The sequence below is a fragment of the Patella vulgata genome, chromosome 9 (genome assembly GCF_932274485.2).
Source record: "Patella vulgata chromosome 9, xgPatVulg1.2, whole genome shotgun sequence".
In the NCBI taxonomy this organism is placed as follows: Eukaryota; Metazoa; Mollusca; class Gastropoda; family Patellidae; genus Patella; species Patella vulgata.
Genome location: NC_065887.2, coordinates 19,783,058 through 19,803,658, shown reverse-complemented (window position 1 = coordinate 19,803,658; position 20,601 = coordinate 19,783,058). Strand labels below are relative to the sequence as shown.

General features: G+C 32.9%; 1 protein-coding gene across 1 annotated transcript in view; it reads left to right on the top strand.

Annotated features, from left to right (window-relative positions):
- LOC126831999 (receptor-type tyrosine-protein phosphatase N2) overlaps positions 1 to 20,601 on the top strand; it is a 155,545-nt gene that overhangs the window by 74,104 nt on the left and 60,840 nt on the right. Inside the window, exon 10 of the mRNA XM_050562676.2 lies at positions 2,015 to 2,091. Coding sequence (XP_050418633.2) covers positions 2,015 to 2,091 — 77 coding nt within the window. The remainder of the gene's footprint in view (positions 1 to 2,014; positions 2,092 to 20,601) is intronic.

The following is a 20,601-nucleotide window of genomic DNA, read 5'->3' as shown; positions in this document are numbered from 1 at the left end:
ACACACATACACACCTCTCTCATTTTTTGAAAAGGTTTGATTCATGTGGCATCAAAAGACGAACAAATGTAGTCATATTAAGAAATAAAAAATGAATATTCATATACTTATCATACTCTAATTTTAGGTGTTGCTACTATCAGGCATGAGAGTAATCATAAGAGAATATTTGCCATAGTCTTTTTTTATAATGGCATATTATGAAATTATGTTGGAAATAATTCAAAAACATAAATATCACCCTCTCTATGATTAGTCAGATCAATCTTCAGCTTATCTCTCATCCATTAATTCTTTTACTCAATCAATTCGGAAATATATTCATAAAAAGTCACGTGCTTTTGGCAAATACTGATTATAGAGAATTATTCTTGCTAACAGTGGTTTTCAGATTAGTAATATTTTTGATTAAATGACAAGAAAATCCTTGAGTCAAATATTGGTCAAAATCTAATTCATCAGTCTAAGCAAACTACTAGGTCTGGGTTTTGTCTTCTTGTTAAGATTGTCCTTATTTTCAGGTAAGCAGCTTACCTATATTTATAGCTTGTAATTAGAAGTAAAAGCTACAGGTACAACATGACTTGGCTTCTGATTAATAAACAGATATTTTATATCATAGAAATAAATGAAATGGTAGAATAGTTCTAATGTTGACAGCTAATACTAATAAAACAAAGAAAAGATAACTCAATACTTTGGTCTTTTTGAGACAAACATATATAGTTACCCATACAATGTGAGGTAGGAGAATTTTGCCCAGACAACAGAAAATGTTAATTTGTCAAAATGGTAAATTAAACCCTCAATTAGTGAAATTTTGAGCAGTAGAATGTCAGATCCGTACTGTACCCCATGCCAGTATTTCTATATGAAAATAAAAGATTGAATACACTGCAGAGAAGAAAAAAGCAGTTCATAGATAACAGCTGATTATTGTTCTATTAGATTTTCATTACAGTAACAGTTTAAGATCTTAGAGCTCTATTTGTCTTATATTTAGTAATATAGCTTTAATAAAGTAAGAAGTGACATCAGAAAATCAGAAAAAAAATTGCCTTAAAGAGTCTAATAGAGACATACATGCTAATCAAACCATAATATAAACTAAGATAGTAATTTCAGACTTTGTAATCATTAAAAAAAAATACTAATACTTGCACTATAGCCCACGGCATGGCTTTTGCTTGGGTTATCATCATTCTCGAAAGAATTCTGTATAGCAGGTTCCAAATAATTCTGTTGATTCACATCTTGGAATTCAAAATGATATCTCAGGTTTGTGCCTATGTCTGCTCTCGTAAAGTAAGTTGATTTCATCAAATCTCAGATATAGGTAATACATATATATATACATAAAAGAATAAAAATACATCCAGTTAAAAAACAACCACTTTTAAGTCTTCATTCTGAAGTACATTAAATCATAGGTAGCTGTCTACTCTTATTTCAACATCTTCAGATGTTATAATGTAGGCTATATGTAGGTGTTGGAGATATGAAGTTTAATTAATATCTGAAGTATGTGACACATTTAAAACATTGCCTTATATGCCCAAGTATTAAAATAAATCGACAATGAATGTCACAAACTATATGTTATTCTTTAAATACAAGGTTATTGTATCAAATTTAACTCCTGTGACCCAACAAGAGGAGATATGTCAACCATCATGGGCGTAGAATGTGGGTGTGGGGTCTTCAGAAATAAGGTGTTATTTAAATTAATTACTGCAAATTTAAAGACTCTGATTTTGTCAAATAAGTTTAAACTGTCAGAGATACAGCAATGGTGTAGTATAGTAGTTTGTATGACATGGTGAGTAGGGGGTTGGTGGAGATTTTTTCCTTTGGAAATAGGTGATTTGGGATCCTTTATTCAAAACTCACTTACATGTATGTTTGATCTTAAGAAACAACCCTATGTTCTTTAAAGGTATTAAGAAGCCCATGTTACCTCCATCATCAAAATTACTCTTGATCAAAGATGTATTTTATATTCTTTTATTTCCAGAACATCTGTCAATAAAATAACCTTTAGAGTTCAACCAAACCCTAAATTTAATGCTTCTATGGTTGCCGCTGAAGCAGGTAAGACTGATATATTTTTACTTTATGGTTCATTTACCGCACTGTTGGAATAAAAGGAGTGACTTCTCCCAGAATTACAAATTACAAATTATGCATGGTCATCACAATTGTCACCACCTTGAGCGGCTGAAACACCATTATCACCTCAATCCACATTATGTCATAATTATTATTCTGAATAGTGATATTAGCATCCACATTATAAACAACCTCATCATTATCATTCTCCTCATTTCTAGCATCCTGATTGATATAATGCATCATGATCATCATTGTGATTGTTATTGATATCAACCCCGTTGTCATCATTGATATTAACAGCTGCACTGGTAGTACTAAATCTTTATCAGCACCATCATTTCAATTACCAGCAGCACCATTATCAATATCATCATTGTTATCAACATGTGGAGCCACAGCTGCTCAGTGAGTAAAATGTTGGCTTGCCAACCTGGAGAACCCATGTTTGATCCCTGCATTGGCAAAAAAAGTTCATGAGGACTTTCCGGCGTGGCTCCTCCTTGTCAGTGTTGCGGGACGGTGAGTGTGGTAAGGGACAACACATAGTCATTTGGATGGAACGAAAAAACAAGTTCCTGTGTTCACATTACCATGCACATAAAAGAAACCTTGACAGAATTCAAAATAAGAGTAGGCCGAAGCACCACTTTCTGGCAAAATTTCACTGCATGATGCATGCCTGTCTTCATTAGCCTAATCGGAGCGGAACAGTATGATGTTAAACCCTATTTCATTTATATTATCAACACCATTGTTATTATCAGCAGGATCATTATTAGCCCAGTGCCATTATGAGGCCCTAACCATTATCATTATCAGGTCCTAACCATTATCATTATAAGCATCACCATTATCATCACATCATTATTAGCCCAGTGCCATTATCAGGCCCTAACCATTATCATTATCAGGCCCTAACCATTATCAGCAGAACCATTATCATTATAAGCATCACCATTATCATCACATCATTATTATCAACACCATCATTATTATCAGCGCCATTATCATAATCAATATCATTATTATCAACACTAAATTGTCAATATTATCGGCAGCATGATTATCGTCATTGATAGCAGTTTAACTATTATCTGTAACATTACCATTACCATTAATATGAACAGCAAAAGGTGGGTTCCTGTATGGACTGTGGAGTAGACCTGCACTGCTCTTGGCAAATGAATTTTTCATAATTTTCTTTTTATCTCTGAGGACATTTTGCAATTAAAAGTAGTAAATTATTGTAATTCCAGTCATCACCATCATTATTATCAGTTTCATGAGCTTCAGAATTATCTGTGTTCTTTACGTCATGATCATAATAAGCAATGTCTGTCTGCTGGTCTGCTTGTAAAAGTAATGTTCTAGAATGCTTTAGCAAAGCAGAGATAATCAATTTCATCCATTGAGACTTTGTAACACAATCTGCGTCTAATTGCAGTAGAATGTTCAAACTTGGTTTAGTTGCTCATTAATGAATATCTTGACCGGGTTCAATGATAAACCTTTTCTGCATACATTATATGCAATTTGATGTGTCAATGCTTTGAAACACAGTAACTTTGATTATAATTTTAACATCCTTACTTTGTCTAAGTTCAAAAATTGGCATTTTCTACTCAGGTTAGAGAAGTGAAAGAGTAAATTGTGTTGTATTTTTTAATGTGCTCAATCGCTAAATGCCACTCAAGGATTATATTCAAGATTCTTCTTTTAACTTTAAAGTGTGTAAATGGTATGGCACCATGTTATACAACTTAACTTTTAGAATTGTGTTCATCTAGTAGAAGTCTCAGATTATCTTCTGATCACCTTTTATAAAAACCATGTAAATTTAAACTTGTATCTGATGGGAACAGTTCTTTATTAAGACAACCCTTATGGACTGTTTGTATGACTTAAAATTGGCTGTTGTGGGTGTATATTTTAGACTAGTCAAAATACTGAAAGACCCACCACTAATTCCTTTTGAAGGTTTTTTGGTATTAACCTTCTCCTGTACACCATACTAAAGTTGAACAAAAGTATTGAACTCTAAAAAGAAAAACTTAGTAGTAGCCTGACAACCAATCTTTAAGGAAATATTGAAATGTCATCTAATTTTACAGGCTTTCAATTGATATTCATTTACTTCTTACTATGTTGTACTCCATGTGTTTACCATTCATCTTATAACAAAATTATTTTTTTTATTTTATCAGTTAGATATTTTGTTATCTTTAACTAGTATAATTTTGTTTAATAATAATAAACAACAACAAGCTTTTTATGAAATCATGTGGCTCATAATAAGGTCTCCCTTTTCCTATATAATCTAAGTATTCTTTGTCTTTTCCTTTGAAATCAAGGAGATAGATACAATATTTTAGCTTGGCCAGAAAACAATAATATGCATATATGGAGATTTTAGTACAGTGAAAATTAACATTTAGCTTGCTGAACTATCATAGTTTGTTACAATTACCAAGATTTACAGGAAAACGATTTTTAATAAAGAAAGGTATAATCCAATTTACCTGTAATTATGTTCTGTACAAATGCAAAATTTCTGCTGATTGTCACAAAACATAGATTGGAGGTAAACAAATAGTTTTCCTGCATGTCCAACCACAAGAGCTAGTATGTTTGGAAGATGGTCATGGTTGCCTCAAGGATCTAAGAAGTAGAAGGGATTCAATCAGCTGTAGAAAATGCCAAAACTAAGACAGGCAGCTTTAACATATTTTGTGGAAAGAAGGCCAGTAATAAGCGACAAATGACTTCAGGCACTATTCAGTCTAGTCCAATTAGTAAATCTGTATCATATTATAAGCTTGGTCTAACTAATAATAATTAGTTTCTTTGCTTTGGCCTTGCAGGTATAAATCTCTCCAGTAACTCCACTGTAATCTTCATGAAAACACCTTTTCTTATTTTTACTCCTAAAATATCATTGATCCAACTGCTTTAAGTGCAGCAGGATATGTAAAAGGTGAAGACATACATAATTTCAAAAGGAAAACCTATCCTATTCCAACCATCCATACAATTGATCCTCCATAATGTTCTGTTTGCAATGGAATGAATTTTGAGAAGTAGCTATCATTCCTCACACTCGCATGATGATCATTCACTGATGCTTTGGTTGGATTTTTATGGGTTGACTGCCTAATTAGAGTGCTGTTACATTTAAATCCTAGAGAAACCCACGACAACGATTAATATAGATTGAAGAAAAGGTCAAAGACTGGTCAAAATGTCCAGTTATTGAAGATGATTTTTAGCAAATTAGAGATATTGAACATAAATGAAACTATTATTAAGTAGATTATTTTGAAAATTATATTGTTGAAAAAATAATCACGTTTTTTCCTTTAAACGGGTGTAAGTTTTTTTAATTGGAAATTTCAAATTTGGGATTTCTGGTGTCCAAGCAGTGGAAAGTCCATACCTTGTTTTTCCTCGACAATTTGCTTAAGAATTGGAACCCAAAAATTGACTTTATAACAAAATAAAAATATAGAAAAATATTATATTTTATTGTGCCTCTGTAGACATGAGATAATGAAATTGGTAATCTTGTTGATGTAGACCAATGGAAAATTGACTCAAAGACAAGTCCCAGTTTGTGAATAATTTGATCGATAGTATCCCAAACATTTATTTTAGTATCATATAATTTGATATAGTACCAAAAAACCTGTTCAAATAGGATTTGCCAGCAGATGATTATTGCCATACATTTTTCGATTTTTAGATCAAAATGCCATCCGATTCGCTTTAAATTTTAATCCTTGATTTATCATCACAGGTTCAATTTTGGCATGTATCAGAATTATTAATGACTTTCAAGAAATCAAATCAGTTCTTGGTAAAAGAATTAGAAGCGATAGTTTTAAAATTCGCAATTGATAATGTTTATGATTACAGCTGCAACAGTTTGTTTTAGTGAATCTCGGTACTTGGATATGAAGGATACAACCCAGACTTGTCAAAAGACCTGAAAACATGTTCATAACATACTTTATCCCTTCCCAGAAGTAGAAATATCAGACATCTATTTTCTGAGATTATAAAAACCTATATAAGAAATCTCAAGAGACTATCTCTGATGAACTATTGGTAGTGATCTTACTAATAGTAAGGGCAGGTGAGCTGCACCACACACAACAATTACACAAGACAAACTTACAGACAAGACACGGTATACAAACATCAGAAACAAGAAACACACATATCAGATCAAGCGAATGGATCCGGGGATAATTGTTAAGACCTGCAAAGGTATGAGAAAAACCATGAGTACCACTCAAAGAATCCTGAAAAGTTTGTTGGCCTTCTTTAAAATTCCTTCCACAACAAACCTGCTAGTTATAAGAGAATATACACTGCACAGGCATTGCACAGGAACAAATTAAAAACTGGATGTAAATCAGCTAAACCAATTAACCTCAAAATACTGAAAGTGGAATAAAAACAATAGAAACAAAATTAATAAATGTTTGGTTCTTAATTAAACAATTTAAACTTTTGGAAACACTGACATCAACCAATCAAATTCACCATATTCACCATTTAATTCAGTGTTACCACCCTTTTCCCAAGAAAACCAGTAAAGAATGTCCTATTATGAAGCTAATGTCACTCAATGTAGTATTATAGACCTAAAAAGGGAGATTACTGAAGCCAGGATCCCAAGGATGCTTACTTGTGGAATAGTCACAAATGAAAGTTCCAGTGCCTTCCATTTTGGTTAAAATCACCTAGCCTATCTTTGGATATGACATGATTCTTTCAAAATGCAGACTTCACTTCAAATGTAGTGAAATCTTCTCCATACCCAAAACAGAAAATCGTATTCCTAAGTTTTCACATCAATACAAGATTGATGATTGTGTCCTAACCCATGAGGAGATTCACAACTTACTGATTCATGAGTCCAACAATAGAACAAGTTGCAAGCTTGATGGGATTACTTACTGGTGTCAAGACACCCTCAAGCTCGAAAGAGACAAATCCAGGGCCCTTATCCAGCCACCACGTTGCTCCCTAGAGCCAATAGATATCTTCACAATAGATGAATCAAAGTATTGGAGGAGAGTAGTGATGAACCAATCACAGGTAACTGGATGATTGACAAAAAAGAGGACTTGTCTCATAAAAACCTACTGGAACAGAAAGCATTTTAATTGTTAACCCATTCACCTTTGATGTACAATCTTCACATACAAATACAGACAACAACAAGTTGGTAGTTGCTTACACACTAGATTTACTTGCCAGAAAATATGGACTTCTGCTACTAAAATATATAATTTTGACTTACATTGATAATTTATTGCAAGATGTCATATATACATTGTAAAATCATTTTCTATGAAAATAATGAAAAGGTGTCTAACATCCTCCTTTACTGTACCAACCAGGTTAACGCAGACAGGCAGATGGCATGCTTCATGTTATGAGTGAAATTTTGACTGGATAGCTGCATTTCCACCTACCATTATTCTTCTTCGAATTCCAACTGACAAGGTTTCTTTTAATGAAATAATCTTGTAAAAGTGAAGTTTTCATTATAACAAATTACACTGCAGTTTTGATGTTATTTGATGAATATTCCTATCAACCCAATGAAATATCCAGATAAGAGAGAGTTGCATGAATAAAAAAAAAAATGTACCCTACTAAGAAAGTTAGTTAGCAGAGATAAGACGTATCATATTTAAGTCTTAATCTATCTGATTATGTCACGATAATGTTCTAAGAAAGTAAATTAACGTACACACCCTGTGAATTACAGTTGATCTAATTGAATTTGTCAGAACATGGTTATTTCATCAAAAAGATATAACCAACTAATAAGGATAAGGTAACAACTGATTGAGGAAGTCTTGTTAGAAATATAGCATCATAAAATCATCTTATGTTATCGCTTTACATTATAATCTACATGAATATTAATATGATATTTTAATCATAAAAGAATATAATTTCTGAACTCTTAACTTTATGTATTAACTTAAAGGAGATCAACTGTAACTCAATATATTCCATAATATTTGAAATTGAAAATACGAATTAGAATTAAATATTGGTCCATTTCAATCAATATTGATGATGTTATGTAGCCATGAAAATGTAGGATTCTAATATTAAATATTCAAGAGACAATGAACATTTTAAAATCAGTACACAAGTTGTGTACTCTATGGTTTTGGGTGCCATTTGTAATGAATAAAAAAAAAACATATCCTACAAGGCAATGTGGAAGTAATTATAAATTGGTGATTCAAAAACAACAAAATAATTTAAAAAAAACATGTACAATAGACTAATCAGGCGGAAACCACTGCCATTCAATTTGGGCAGTTCAAGTATTTCACCCAGCATAATTGATCATAAATTACAATAAAAATTTAAAAATTGAATACAAATCACTTCATATACATTCATATTACATTAACGTCCTACTTTTCTGCTATGACTGGGCTAATGAAGATTGCGGTTTGTTATACATATATTTTGATGTTTTATAAGTGTCAACTCAACCAGTTGTTGTATTCCATATGGTTGTTGTGTTTTATTGTGCTCAGTCGCTAAATGCCATTCAAGGATTGTATTTTATAGCACCATCTTAAAGTGACATTCTCACTTTTAACATGCAAATTGATGTAATAAATTTAATGATATCATATTCAAAATGATCACTGGCTTAGATCGAAGACATTTGGCATGAACATCTGCTCAACTATAATCTGTAACGTATACGACTCGTAATGAATTTTTCAACAACTGTATTCCAATGTTGGATACACTGATCTGTCTTACATTTTGCTTACAGGATGTAATGGTATTGGTGAAACATGATAAATCAATTTATTTTTGTACTGACCACTGGAGTTCTCCAAATTGCTAATGTTACTTTGACTTGCTCGTTTAAATTGGTGCAAAAATGGCAGAAATCTTGCAATATGAGTGTATATATGTATTAATATTACAATTTGAATTTTTCATTAAATTAATGCACTTTGTATAGCCTGTTGGTTAATGTTATGAGACCAATGCCTATTTAACAAGCTGATACAGACATATTGTAATAAATAGAAATGCCGTCAGACTGTTTTGCTCCAACTTCTTTTTTGATTTAATGGACACATTTAACTGCCCAGTGGCACAACTAACAACCTCATGTACAGTGCCGTATAAAAATGTCCAAAAAAAAAAGAATATTTTGTAAATATTGAAATTGGCACCAAATAACTTCCAAGATATTTTGAAAATTAAAATTTAGTACCAAAGTTGTTGGCCTAGAGTCTGGCTATGCAAAGATGCAACAATATTTAAAATCTGACATTTTCTGTCCAAATTAACAAAATATATTAAAAAGTCCACTTTCAACAAATTCAAGCATTTTGAGTCGAAAAATCTCGGCACACTTTCGCATAGTTGCTGAAGACCATGAAAATATACCATGCATATTATATCAGAATTAGTAATCACTTATATCATTAAAAAATTATTGATTTTTGGGAGATCTATTTTTTAGAAAAATTCTTCAAAAAATATCGCACTGCCTATTATTATTGTGTTATGCTTATAAAATCAAACATTAAATTAATTGGAATATATTTTGACAGATGTGCTTACATGATATTATGAAATTAAACAGTAAAGTAATTGGGATATATTTTGACAGATGTAATTATATAATCTGTAAGTATGTATAAAAAATATCTTTGCTGCGATCATTACTGTCATCTTTCAAAGAGAAAACTTGTTGATATATTTGCTCGTCTGATTTTCAAATATATATTTAGACATACAGATATGTTATGGAGATTATAATTCATTTACTTGTGATTTACCAAAAGATTTCCATTATTTTCCATATGAATAACAAAAGAATCAGTGCTTTCTGATCTTAGTTTTTTTTACCAGTTTACTGTTTAAAAGAAATGAAGAATACCTGATTTTAAACAAAGTTAGCTTTGAAACAGTTTGTATCCCACCAAGACTTGTCACTTAACATTCATCAAACATTATTATATAAAAATGGTCCATATAAAGTAATTTCCTTTCATTTCCATTTGAACTCATCCAGTGAGGGGTTATTAACTTAAAAGAAATGAAGAATACCTGGCTTTAAACAAAATTTGCTTTGAAATGCTTTTGTATCCAACCAAGACTTGTCATTTACCTTTTATCAAATATTATATTTCATTAAAATGATCCATATAAAGTAATTTCCTTTTATTTCTAGTGAGGGGTTGTTAGGTACCTACTATCACGATCTGTGCTACGATTGAAATCATGGTTTTAATCATGGTGATCCTATCATGTCTTATCATATATTAAGGTTAGTCATAGCAATCTTGTTGATTGTATCTAAACGTATCCGAACGTATCTGGACGTACTGGATTGTGGACTCAATAGGAACTATCCTATCGTAACAAATTGCACGACAATGGGAACCTAGTATTATTAATTTAATTAAACTTTACTTGGATCATTTGTGGATAAAATAGTCTTTTGAATGTTAAAATGCTCATGATATTAAAATATGAAAACAATTCGTCAATAAAAAACCCAGATAACTAAACAAAAATAAAATGTCTATACAGCAATAGAAAATGTTTTTAACATAAAAAGATATGAAAATGTTTGAGAAAATAAAATCTGATGTTGCAGTAGTCATGGAAATATATTAAATATTCTCATTGCAAGTGAACTTACGTTACTCCTTCAACCAACAAAAAAACAAAACACCAAGCATGGAAAAATATAAAAATAAACTACTTGTTGCCAGATAGACACTTCTTTCCGTCACAAGAAACAATGACTTTCATCTTGATTTTTCAAGTGATCTATCGAAGACGTTCCTCGAATCTCAAGTTTTCCTTTAGTGAAAGCTGTTGCCTCAGGCGTTTTAGCATAAAGGTTCTCATATAGCGGAAATAGATGTGATGGATGTAATATTGTCTTCCGTGAGATGAGATTTGGGTAGGAAATAATGACACGTACAATATTTTTTGTAAATATATCCACTCTGGGACTATTTTACTGATCTCCTAGCTTTCATGGACTTTATTTTATATTATTATCTACAATAACCACAGAGAGGCATTTTAAGTAATATTTAAGTTTTCATTTTAAACATGTGTAATTCATGTTTTTGTCTGTCATCATCATCATTTATATCTGTGATGTGACAAATAAGCTGAAGACAGTAAATTAAGATGCCTTGCTCTCCACTAATGGACCTCGTATTAAAAGGAGTGATGGATGATTCCTGCTATCATATAGTCAGTCATGATGTTACAATTAGAGATAGGACGCCTTACAATATAATAGCATCTTTCTTCATTTAATGAGCTACAATAATTGCTTTGGAAGATAATTTCATATTCAGGATAATAACCACAGGAAGTTGAACTTCCTCCAGCACCCGTCTTCTTTTTCTTTTCTCTATTATAGAGAACCAATGTTGCCATCATCTTTCTGCAGTGTTAGCGGACGTCCGTATTTGATCTTTGACTCCGGCTGACTTTCCAACCATCATTAATGGCTATGTTTATTTCTGGAAATTTAATAGATCTCATTAATTGCAGAGTTTTCTGTTGTGACTGTAAAAGGCCATATTCAAAGCCTTTTTTATGCATGTTGGTCGTTTTCATCTAATAAGCTGTAAATCCAGTTTCAGAAATTTGCCAGTAAAAGAGCTTCCCAGATTATAAAGGAAATGAATTGAAATGGGGTTTAACATCCTGTTTTTCTGCACAAACTTTTATCATAATGACAGGCTTATATACAGTGTCCTATGAGGGAGATTATACCTGGACAACTAACTAGGGTGCATTTACATACACGCCACTCTTTATACGGAACCATGTTTTTTTTTTGTCCGATCTGAATGACTAGTCACAGTCCTTGCAAGATTATAAAGAGTATTCATGTATATATTTTACTTTAAATACATGTATGGTTACATGTAATTCAGTTGCCAAAAATGAATGTATTTCAGAAATGTTTACACAGACACAAATATCTGTATTTTTTTTTCAGATGAAAATCTGGAATATTTATTGCCCGCCTTTTGCCTGAAGCAACATGCACATGTTAAATATATAATAGTTATGATAATAAGGCATTTACAGAGTGCCTGCAATCCAACACATTTTGTACTTCTCGTCAGTGTTAATTATAAGCAGTAGACAGTTCATGTGCCTTTCAAAGTAATTTTGTATTCTGCTCACAGAGAACTATCTAGTTAACTTTGAGAATAGATCTCTGCTGTGAATGGCCGCCATGTCTAAATATTAGTATATTGTTTTTATTGTGGTCTTACTTCCTTTCACATTTGTCATACACACAAAGACTAATTAAACCTTTTCAGTTTCATTCTATGGAAACAGAATAAATACATATCAAAATTTTTGAAGTATCTTAGTGTTCTGAACTAAAATTGTCAATTTAGGACTTAAAATGTTGGTCAACTAGTGTCTGTTCTCAACCAGAGCTATTTGTAGACAGATGACGTAAGTTTAGTATGGTAATTTTGTGTATGTGTACAATATCTTCACAAATTGTGTCTGAAAGTTGTACTTTCCATGTGAGATATTTTACTCCCAAAATGCCTTGGTTTGTGAAGAGTATATATTAAACCCCATTTCTCACCCTTTGTTTTGTATGGTGAAAGTGACCAGAATGAATATATATTGTATAGAGTGCAATAGGAAACAAAAACTAACAATTTGTACTGTGTGAACTGTTGTATGGACTTAAAGCCCCTTTTAAGATAAATCTCCAAGATTAACAACATGACATAGATAAGCAAGACTGTGCATAAATCTCTCTTCGGATAAGATATCTTAGCTACTAATTATATGTAATAGGGTTGACTTCCTGTCTTTTGTTTGCAAAAGCTTCATTCCTATTGATAATGATAATGAAAAGAACATAAACCCAATTTTCTGTAAGATGGTTTGCAATACATATATAAAGACATAATGGTATATATGCTACATTCTATTCTGTTGCTAGGCAACCTGTTTCTATCCATTTCTTATAAATATTTTCATCAAAAAAAGGTTTCATAATGATTGAACATTTGACATTTTATAAGTGTCTGTCACATTGTTGCAAAAGCTTATATAGAAAATTTATTGCGATTTTGAATTATTGAAAATAGGTATAATGATAAAATCCTTCCTGTTTAAAACACAGTAAACTATTTACTATTCATTTCATTTCATTGATTAAAAATAAATATGTATATCTCCAACTTGGGTTAAAATTACTATTCAAATTTTGTTACTGATAAAATTAACTTGATATAGTTTGTATCCGCAGGTTATCTTGTCGGTTTTGTTTTGTGTGTAGTATGGTCCTCCTGCACTTACTATTAAACTTAAAGGAGCATTGTTTTCTGAATTTCACTTAAAAATGGCTTGATCATTTGACAACAGGTCTTTTAACTTGAGATGTTATGATGACCAATAAACTACCTCTTGTTTCAACTTTTTGTATTGCTGCTGGGAGGAGAGTTTTAGTTATCTTCTTATATCTATTCTCTCCGTCTGAGCAATCGTGTGATCCACCAGCTGCATAGATCTACCAGTCTGCAGTCCATGCACCATAATATATTGCTACATGCAAGTATGTAAGGTGCTGTCTCGCCAATCAGAAGGAGGTCCAGGATTCAATCCTGGTGTTGGTTGAGGAAGTTCCCTGAATTTCTAAACATGGAATGGAATATTCAAGTACCATGTATTGAACCATGCAATGAGACATTAAACCTCTTTGAAAAATATTAGATGTTTTTGTTGATACATTCATTGTTTGTATGCAAAATCTTTAAACAGGAAAACAGGCACTAATACTGTTGTATTCTGTTAGCAAAAGTCAATATTATTGTCCCCAGCCGTTCGAAGAAAGCAGGGGACTGTTAAAATGGGTCTGTCCGTCTGTCTATCTGTCTGTCCGTCACACTTTTTGGGACACATTAACTCTCCTTTTAATTGAGCTAGAATGTTCAAACTTGGTGTAGGTGTTTATTAGGTGAATACCTTGATGGAGTTTGAAGATGAATATTTTCTGCTTAGGGTAAGCAGAGATAAGCAATTTGATTGGTTGATGCTTTGGGAAACGATAACTTTAGTTCTAATTACCGGTAAGTGAGAGTGATGAAACTTGGTGTATATATTTATTAAATCTGTGGGGGTTTCATATGTTAGAAGCATTGAAATAGCTATAACTTAGCTTATCCTAGTCCGGTAAATAGAAATGGCCTGTTATTAGCTCTATTTTGCATTAACCTCGAATTACCGCCTGTCTCACGTGAAAACCATATACAAACCCACCATTTTGTGAATTTGCTGGGGACAGGTAGTTTGGCAGTTTCTATTGGATAACATGGGATAAAATCAACCAATGGGAGAGCAGGTTCTAAATTGTAACTAAGGAGAGTGCATATTTTATGCACGTGCATTCTCCAGTGCATATCCTATAGGTAGGGTATATAAGGCCAGTCAGATTCAGTTTTAGTCGAATGATCGGGGAGAGCGCACCGTTCTAGAATTTTTACTATTCTGCTTTAGGTGAGCTTGGGTTGAAGGTGGTATTCCATACTTGAACGTGTTGCACATTCTACGAGAATATTACTTATTCTGCTTTGAACAAGTAATACGTTAAAGGTGGTGTCCACCTTCTTACATGAATAAGGCTTTTACCTTTGGGTGTTATTAGATTTAGTTTTAGCGCTTGTGAGCACTTCGTTTCCAATCGCACGAATATTGTTCATTTTGGTTAAGGCAAATGTAAATCATTTGAGGGTTCCGTTCAGGTGTTATTGGATTCAGTGCTTGTATACACTTATTTTCCGTTTGCACGAATAATGTTCATACTGGCTAAGACAAGCGTAATTCATTGTTGTTATATTTTATTGTAGAGTTGTGCATTTACATTTAGTGCTTGTGCGCACTTCGTTCCCTTGGTACAGACCTTGACTTCGTTTCAAGTTGACGTAGATAGTTGTAAATAGTAATTGTTGTGACAAACCAGGAAATGTCCTCCCTGTATGGGTGTACTGAAGTTGTAGGACAGAATTTTTAGTGTGTCAATCTATAGTCGCAAGAGTAAGAATAGGACATTGGAGTTGGCGTATTTGTTAATTAGGATCTTTCTTTCAACTGGTTTACTAATGGTGAAAGGAAGAACAAACCAGGACACGCACATCATAATTGTATTTAAAGAAATAAAGTATTTAAAAATCTATAAAAGTGTTCCCTTTTGACTTTCGTCCACCAGAGAAAGAGAAACCTGACATCCTAAATACGACCCTGGATCTTTCACTTTGCATAGTAACAGGTCACTCCCGACATTCAGGTGCAAATCAAGAACGAACCACCCTGTTACACATCAAGACCTTGACTATTTTCGATAATAAGCATTTTCTGCTCCGGTTAAGCAGAGCGATAAGCAATTTTATTGAGGTAGAATGTTTAAACTGGGTTTAGGCGTTCCGTAGGTGAATATCTTGACAGAGTTCGAAGATCAGCATTTTCTGCTTAGGGTAATCAGAGATAAGCAGTTTGATTGGTTGATGCTTTGGAATACAATAAGTTCTAATTAAGTGAGAGTGATTAAACATGGTGTATAGTTTCATTACATCAATACCTTGACTAAGTTCGATAACGAGCATTTTCTGCTTAGGTTAAGTAGCGATAAGCAATTTGATTGGTCAACACTCTGGAACATAAGCAATTGAGGTAGAATGTTAAACTTGATGTACATGTTCATTAGGTGGATGTCTTGACTGAGTTCAATGATTTACATTTCCCACTAAAGCAAAGCAGAACTATGCAATTTCATTGGTCAATGCTTTGCGACAAGATAACTTTTATTCTAACTGATGGAGGGTGATGAAATTTAGTGTATAGTTTGAGTTTGATCGTCAACATTTTTGCTTATAAGACTAAGTATAGATACATGTAATCAGTATGATTGCTCATTACTTTTGAAAAAGATAAAATGTGCAATTAATCAATATGCCGTCATTTATTTTGGGATTTCGGCACCGGACATCAGCCTCACTGTTGGCTTGTTTTATTACTTTTAGTTTCCTTTGTAACAGTCTATAGAATTCATGACTTTAAAATTATTGATGTAGATCAAGATGCTTTAAAGGTGAACAGGCTCGTTGGAAATCTTTGCCATTCCGTAAAAAAATATTTTCAGTTTGACAGGATAAACTATGCATGACACAGTTACATTGAAATTATCCTGACTAGAATGCATACAATATTTGAGACAAATTGTTCACTCCATATAAGATATTTTAGCAATCATTCATCATTTTTAGTGGTTTTCATGAAGTTTATCAAACTTTAGTGCAAAATACACAATTCCAATTGGCTCAGTTTTTGGATTTTCTATAATTGGGTACAATTGATTACAAAAATTAATTCCATTTAGTTTGTTGGTGGAAGAGATAATGCCTCTTGCAATAAATTAATATTAAACACAAATCAGAGAAGTTTTTGTATTGTCTTGTTACCTAAACCTCCTCCCAGGCTTTTAAAACACTTCTATTAAAGTTTCTTACATGAAGTAGAATTATGTTGGCAGTTAGGTCACATTCACATGTCTGACTATACCATTCATAACATTTCAAATAATCCTCTTCAAATATTTTAAACATCCTGGAAAATATTTTATTTCAAGACCACCTGAGGTGGTACCTGATTAATAATTTTATAATCCCCAGACTAAAAACATGCAGGATACTTTATATGTTCACGTTGTCTAGGAAACGAAAGATGGATGATAAAGTATTTCATGTCCTCAGGTGTTCATCCTGTTGTTATGGCAGCCATATTTTGTCTTCTTCTTTAAGAAAATCTGTGTCTTGTTACATCTATGTTTTATAAATTGGCCATAAGTAAATATATCAGTTTATTAATTCCATCCATCCACAATTGTTATTGACTTTGGTAAACCCATGCATGAGAGTGGTTTTGCTTTCTATATTAAGAAAGCTCCATAAATTATGAATTAACAGTTTTTATACGCCTACATTTTCATGGATTATGGCCCCAGATTGTATGAAAAATTACCTTTTTAGCTTGTGGACACTCTAGAGGTCACAATTGTCATTGACTTTGGTAAACCCATGCTTGAGAGTGGTTTTGCTTTCTATATTAAGAAAGCTCCACAAATTATGAATTAACAGTTTTTATACGCCAACATTTTCATGTTGACGTATTATGCTGTCGCCCATGTCTGGCCGTCCACTATTTGTCCACAAAGATCTTGGTTCCTTTCGATAATCGCGCATATCCAAACGTAACTTCCTGGATTATGGCACCTGATTGTTTGAAAAATCGCGTTTTTAGCTGGTGGAACCGAGAGAGAGAGAGAGAGAGAGAGAGAGAGAGAGAGGGTTTAATGTTCACTCGACACAAACTAGGTCATTTCGGGACTAACATATGGTTTAATTTTATTTCAATAATTCGCTTGCGCGTAGGGGTCTTTAGCAGTGGGAGGAAACCGGAGGACTTGCAGAAAATCCACGAGGCTGGACAGGTGACCCTACTCCTTGTCACGTACAACCGGGGATTCGAAACCACGCCAGTCAACTCAATGACAGACTATATGATACAGCGCGCGCACGCTAACCATTCAGCCATCCAACCCCCCGGAACCGCTAGAAGTTACAATTTGTATTCAATTCAATTCAATTACACACCAATGAAGGTTGAGTTCAAATTCTATAAAATTCTGACTGAAACTGCCAGACAAAATGGCCATTCTTTGTATGTAAATAGTGTAAAAGTATGTAATATCAAGGTTTTGGACACTATAGAAGTCATAATTTTTATCTGATTTTGATGAAACTTGAAATGTATGTTTATAATCCGAAGATCTTTGATCCTTTTGATATTTGCGCATATCAAACCATAACTTCCTGGATTATGGCCCCTGATTGTACAAAAAAAAATCATGTATTTACCTTGTGGACCCTCTAAAAGTCACAATTTTTATCCGATTTTAAAAAAAACCCATTTAAATGTATCACCATTACACCATATTAACGATTGAGTTTGAATTAAGTGAAAATTGCCAGACAAAATGGCCACTCCTTGTAGACGAGTATTATAAAAGTATGGAATACCAAGTCATAATTTTTTCAGATTGTGATGAAACTTAAAATTAAAATGTATGTTTATGCCCTAAAAATCTCAGTTCCTTTCAACATTAGTGTATATCAGACTTTAACTTCCAGGATTTAATTAAGGCCCCTGATTGTATGAAAAATCTTGTTTTTAGTTTGTAGATTCTCTTGGCCCCTTATTGTTCAAAAATCGTTTTTTAGCTTGTTGTTTGTCCATCTATTGCAAAATGTGGGTGTATCTTCCATGGCAACAGCTTAATTGTTATGAAATCTTTTAGTGTGAGCAGGATGCTTCATATTATAACAGTCTCTATTCTATATATATAGTGGCCAAATGGTTAGCGCACGCACGTTGTATGAATAGATCTGTCATTGAGTCAACTGGCCTTGAAATGAAATGAAATGAAATGGGGTTTAACGTCCTACTGTTTTGCTCCGAACCAACTGGCCTGGTTTCGATTCCCCGGTTGTATGTGACAAGGAGTAGGGTCGCCTGTCCAACCTTGTGAGTGTTCTCTTGGTCCTCTGATTTTCTCCCACTGCTAAAGACCCCCTATGTGCAAGCGAATTATTGAAATAAAATTGAACCATGTGTAGTCCCAAATTACCTAGTCTGTGTCGAGTGGACGTTAAACCCAATTTCTCCCTCCCTCTCTCTCCCTCTCTCTCTCTCTCTATATATATATATATAAAATGAACCAGTAAAACTGATTTTGCTGTGTCTATATATAATGTACATATATATACTTCTGAAATTGAATTGTGTAGATTTTCCTGATTGTTCTGAATAAACATCAAGGAAAAATAGCTGAACAAATATTTACATTAGTATTTTAAGATAATTGAAATGGAGGTCTAAGCTCAAAGGTCTGGTGCATTTTCTCTGATGCTTATAGGTCTAATGATTGCCCGTCCTCATTAGCCCAATTTGGTGCAGAAAAAGAGAATTTTAAACCCCATTTCATCTGAGCGTTAAGTAATTTATATTAATGTGTTCTACATGTAAGCGTATGTAGGTAAACTTAATTTAAGCTTATATAGACTGAATGTCAAATTTGGTATGATGGGTGATAATCTTTTCATTCTTTCTAATCTTGTAGACATTTAATGAATGATTTCCATAAGCTTGAAGACAGATGTTAGAATTATGTCTCATTATTTCTGGAATGGACATCTCATGTTATTTCATTAAGAGATGGGCATTTTACTTATCAAATGAATGCCATATTTGTCATAATGCCTTTGTCCTGTGTCTTGAACCTAATGAAAGAACAATTGTTCATTAGTGGACTGGAGATGAAGGTATTTGGTTACCTGCCATCACTTTGTTGAAAGAAGAAATAGATTAAATTGATAAAGTTCTTCCGCAGTGTGATACAAGAAAACCATATCCATATAATTGAAAGAAGTGAAAAATCAAACACCATGAATAATGGATTGTTTTGAAAGTGCAGAGACTATATAAGTCAATATTTTATGCTGAAGTTTTGGATTTAGTATTTATCATGCATATATATACTAAAATTAAAATAAAATTAATATATGATCAAAGCTTAGCTAGTACCAATTATACCGGAATCTACACCTTTGGCCTTTAAGTGCTGTTAACAAAAAACAAGAGAAGAAAGCAATAAGACTATAAACAAATGTACCAGTGCTTAGACTCTTAGACAACAAACTACAGCACAGTCCCAGGTGGTGCCAAAAGCTTAGCTTTAGGAAAGAACATTAATAGGCTGAAAAATAATGAGGGAATTTCGTCCCCATGTACATGTTCTCTACTACTAGTCACCACCTGCCTTCAGGCTACGGTATTAACAAGAGATTTGACATGAACAGTGTGTTCGTCCGACAATCACCATTCCACTAAGTTTATCTAAATTATTCAGGGATATTCATAATTACTCGAGTTAGTTAGATATGTTAAAGTTAGACAAATTGTGAGGGAGGAGATAAACCTCTTGCCATTCCCGCTCACAGAGTAGAATTTCTTAATGATTTATTTTTAAAAGTCTTCTTCCAGACCTTTGATCAGTCTTACTGAAATAAGAATATAATAATAGCCTAATATGTAGTGAGATTTTTCAGGATTGTAATTATTAATATTTTAAAAGATATCAGTCGGAAAATCCTAATGATATACCATTTAAATATTGAGAAAAATATAATCTTGATAAGAATAAAATCTGTGTTATCATAAAATGGAACTATACAGCAATGATACAGTATCTTGGACTAACAAATTTCAGTACCGGAAATTACCAAGGGAGGTGGAGTTGGTTGGTCTAAGTTATGTGCACATCAGAGATAAACCATATAACTAAAATCATGTTTT